This window comes from Dicentrarchus labrax, unplaced genomic scaffold, assembly GCF_905237075.1.
Source record: "Dicentrarchus labrax unplaced genomic scaffold, dlabrax2021, whole genome shotgun sequence".
NCBI lineage: Eukaryota > Metazoa > Chordata > Actinopteri > Moronidae > Dicentrarchus > Dicentrarchus labrax.
Window position 1 is genome coordinate 16,071,209 of NW_026136705.1, and position 3,814 is coordinate 16,075,022.

At 42.9% G+C, this 3,814-nt stretch overlaps 1 protein-coding gene across 1 annotated transcript; it reads right to left on the reverse strand.

Moving 5' to 3' along the window:
- Positions 1 to 1,833: 1,833 nt before the first annotated feature.
- Positions 1,834 to 3,347, reverse strand: gsx1 (GS homeobox 1). The gene is made up of 2 exons (XM_051401060.1): positions 2,809 to 3,347; positions 1,834 to 2,696 (listed from the first exon to the last, which is right to left on the reverse strand). Exons 1-2 carry the CDS (start codon positions 3,185 to 3,187, stop codon positions 2,344 to 2,346), a joined length of 732 nt encoding a protein of 243 aa, XP_051257020.1. The 5' UTR covers positions 3,188 to 3,347; the 3' UTR covers positions 1,834 to 2,343.
- Between the last annotated feature and the right edge of the window lie 467 nt (positions 3,348 to 3,814).

The following is a 3,814-nucleotide window of genomic DNA, read 5'->3' on the forward strand; positions in this document are numbered from 1 at the left end:
GTAAATAAAAAATTAGCCAGAATAAAGACAAGGGCGAGTCTGCTAGATGGGCGCCTGTTGACTCAAGCGGCTCTCCAGCGTCAGGGGAGCCCTCTCCTCAGCTCCGTCAAGGTTACGTCCACAATTCCCTTTTCTTCTTTTTAAAAAGACACCGTAGTCCTTTTTGCTTCAATGAATTGATCGGCACAAAATTAAGAATAAATAAATTGAGCATTTGGAGCACCGAGCGTATAAGCTCCCCCAGGGCGCATACCCCCGGGCTATTGAATGGATAAAGGGCGCTTTGCAGAGGACGTTGTGAGCAAAATGGGGCTCTTTGGTGCAATTAACAAAATAGTCTAATCCCATATCTTAACAAATGCAAATATTAGAGTTTTGTTAAAATGGTTAAGTGAACAATTAAATGAAAGTTTACAAGTGAAACTTCACATCCAAAAAAGGCACACTGATGCAGATAATGTGCTGTACGCAATTTAAGAACCGTTTTTACTCCCTTTAAAAAAGTCCAGAGATACGTTTCTAAGGAAGCAGATATTATTTAAAGCCTATTCAACATAAGAAATATACATTTGAGAGCCAAAGCTTCAGTCAGAGAGCAGCTGAAGCGGTGCGTAAAAGAGGCGAATAAAACTGGAACTATAAGCTAAACGCCTGGTCTGGTCTTTTTGGAGATGTTTCAGTGATCAGATGATATATGTTTAACTTAAGTATAAATATAAATATACTCTTTTTACACTAATTCAAACCAGAATAGAATACATAAGTCCTAAATGTGTGGATTTATATTTGAGGATGCTGTGTATTATTTGACTTGGCATATTATTTTATTTTGTACATTAAATGATTTGCCATAAAAGTCACATTATATGCTAGTGACTAATTATGTTTTTTTTTATTTAGGATTAATATTGGCTGAGTTGAAGAGGCTTTTATTAGGTCTAAACCCCACCTGGAGCTCATAAAAACGACAATAAACTTGCCAACACTGGTGCGTCAACAAAAAGAACAATATGGGTCATGGACACCAAACTGTGTCTTTTCCTCATTTATGTTCATGTTAGATCAATATCTTAAGATATGCACACTCCTGGTCCACCATTATACACCCACAGTGATTATTAACTCAGTCACACGAGACGGATCATTTCAGCTGGGATGAAACTTGAAAGGGGCCCCAAAGTGCCAGGCAGTGATATCTGGGTTGAGTGTCCCCCAGGGAAAGCACATAAAGGGCCCCCATAACAATGTCTTTATCACCTCTAAGTGATAAAGATTATTGAGCATTTGATTTACTCGTCCAGGATAGAGTTCAGCTCATGTGGCCTAATGAGCTCCTTCTAGATACACACGCACATTTGGTCTATTGAGGCAGTGCAAGGCTGAAAATTACTTTTGTCATTCCCAATTTCTTTTGGGCCCTTTGAGCAAAAATAATGAACCTTGTCAATCACTTTTTTTTTGTCTTCTCCTCATAGCCTGAACACCAAACACCCCTTACGCACAGCAGCTTTACCTTCGTGTAGGAGAATATTAAAATACATATTTTAATTTGCAAAAGAATTTGAGTCCTACGTCTGAAATGATGGACTGCACACGTTTCCACATACAGCGCAGCCAGGGAGAGTTTATATGTGTGGAGATGCATTTCATTGTAACATTTGACCAAAGACTATCACACAGTTTTTACCGTCATCTGATTGTCTTCTCACAGCATCTTTGTTAATATGATTTCATGTCCAAACTTCTAATATTAACGAGAATTTACGCGCGCCGCTGTGCGCTCTCAGTGCTGCGCAAAGACCAAAAATATTTAACTCACATGACAACGTAGTCTGCCGCTCAGAAATATTTTTTTATTTAAGTATCAACATTTTTAAATAAATAAATATTTTTCAATTACACTGAAGATATAATTTCAGAGTGATTTCAGCGATGTGACATTGAGGGAATTTCTTTCCAGCTTTCCATATTTTAAGTCACAGTTCCATCCACATAGAATGAATCTAACCAGTATAGTCACCATGTATACAAAATACTGTGTTCCCCAAAATACTAATAAACAATGTTGCTATTGTTTTTTTGTTTTTTGTCATTTGGGTTCGTCTTTACAAATATGCCTACCATACTCATCGGATTGGCAACAACAAATGGACCGTTTTCAGAAAAAAACTACATACAAAACGTACAACATGTATACAGCTATACAATAATTCAGGGCAATTCCCTGATTAAATATTCTCTTTCTATGTACAGACGACTGAACGCAAGTGGATCAGTCTTTTTTTGGCTGTATTCAAAATCATGAGGACCAAAATCTTTCAGATGGGAGGTTGGGGGGAGAGTTCAGGGGGAGACCGACAGGTCCACGTCCTCCTTTTCGGACGAGGAGGGAGATATGGGAATGTCGTCCTCCTCTTCCTCCGAGCATCTCGCGGTTGACAGGGATGAGCATTTGCAGTTATGTGATCCAGTCCTTTGGCCGCTGCTCTTGCCCTCCTTTTTGTGCTTCACTCTGCGGTTCTGGAACCAGATTTTCACCTGTTTCTCGGACAAGTTCAGGTATGTGGCGATCTCGATGCGCCTCAGTCTGGAGAGGTACATGTTCGAGGTGAACTCTCGCTCCAGCTCCAAAAGTTGCGTGCTGGTGAAAGCGGTGCGCATGCGCTTGCTGCTCTGAAGTTTGCCGTTGGTGTTTTCTGTAAAAAACAAATAATAAGAAGAGAGATTGTCAGCCACAGTTTATATTATAAAAAGAGGTGAAATGTGGCTTTGTCCACACGATCAAACGTTAACTCAGCCTCTACTCACCGATGGAAATGCAGTGAAACTGTCGCGGGTCTGGGACTGAGTACGCAGCTTGGTATATCCCCGGTGCGTGGCTGAGGTTGATGCTGTTGGATGAAGAGTGTTGCCTCGACAGAGCTGAGTGACAGTACTGTGAGCCGAAGGCAGGAAAAGACGCCTTGAGGAGCGGCAGCGTCGGTGGAGACGGGTGGAGCTGGGACGCGGTCATGCACAGCGGACAGAAGCACAGCAGCCCGGCTTTCCTGGAGTGGCAGGAGCCCGGCAGCCCGTGCGGGTGGTGCGGCGAGTGCACGGCGTACGGGAATAAAGGTGGGTTGTTCTCGTTCCCTTTGTCGTTGGCCTCCCTTAAAATCAAGGAATCCACGAGAAAAGACCTCGGCATGTTTGCAAACTTGTTGCTCAGTGTGGTCGAAGTTGAAGCTGGCGCGTCGTCGTGTCAGCCTTGCTCTCCTCGGGACGGTGGACAGCGAAGTGGTGCTGAAGGCGCACCGACGCTCCTTAAATAGCCGCCGTGGACTCGGTTCGGCCATGTGACGGTTACGCTGCAAGCGGCCAAGAGCTCTCAATAGGGTTTTGTGCCTTTCTCTCGGCATTCCCACTGCACGCTTCCCCATTATTTCACTTGTTAACTAAATGAACTGCATAATGTAGTCTATTCTTGTCAGCCCCACCCACGCCGCAAGAGGCGGCACTGCCCATTCTCCCTTTTATCATCACTCTCATTTTATCATAGAGCACAGCTTAAATGTGCGAGAGAAAACGTTTCTGTCACATTCGGAAAGCCAGTGTGTGTATTCAAGTTTTGTCTTAGACATTAGGGCAGCCTATTAGGTGTGTGTGTGTGTGTGTGTGTGTGTGTGTGTGTGTGTGTGTGTGTGTGTGGATGAGTTATAGTCTTAATTGTGTCTGTATAACCAGGGCGAGCAGGAGAGAACACTGCTGACAACTTTCAGAAACACTTCCAACTCTTAATGTACATTTATCATTAATAACAGCAGATAAATTACAG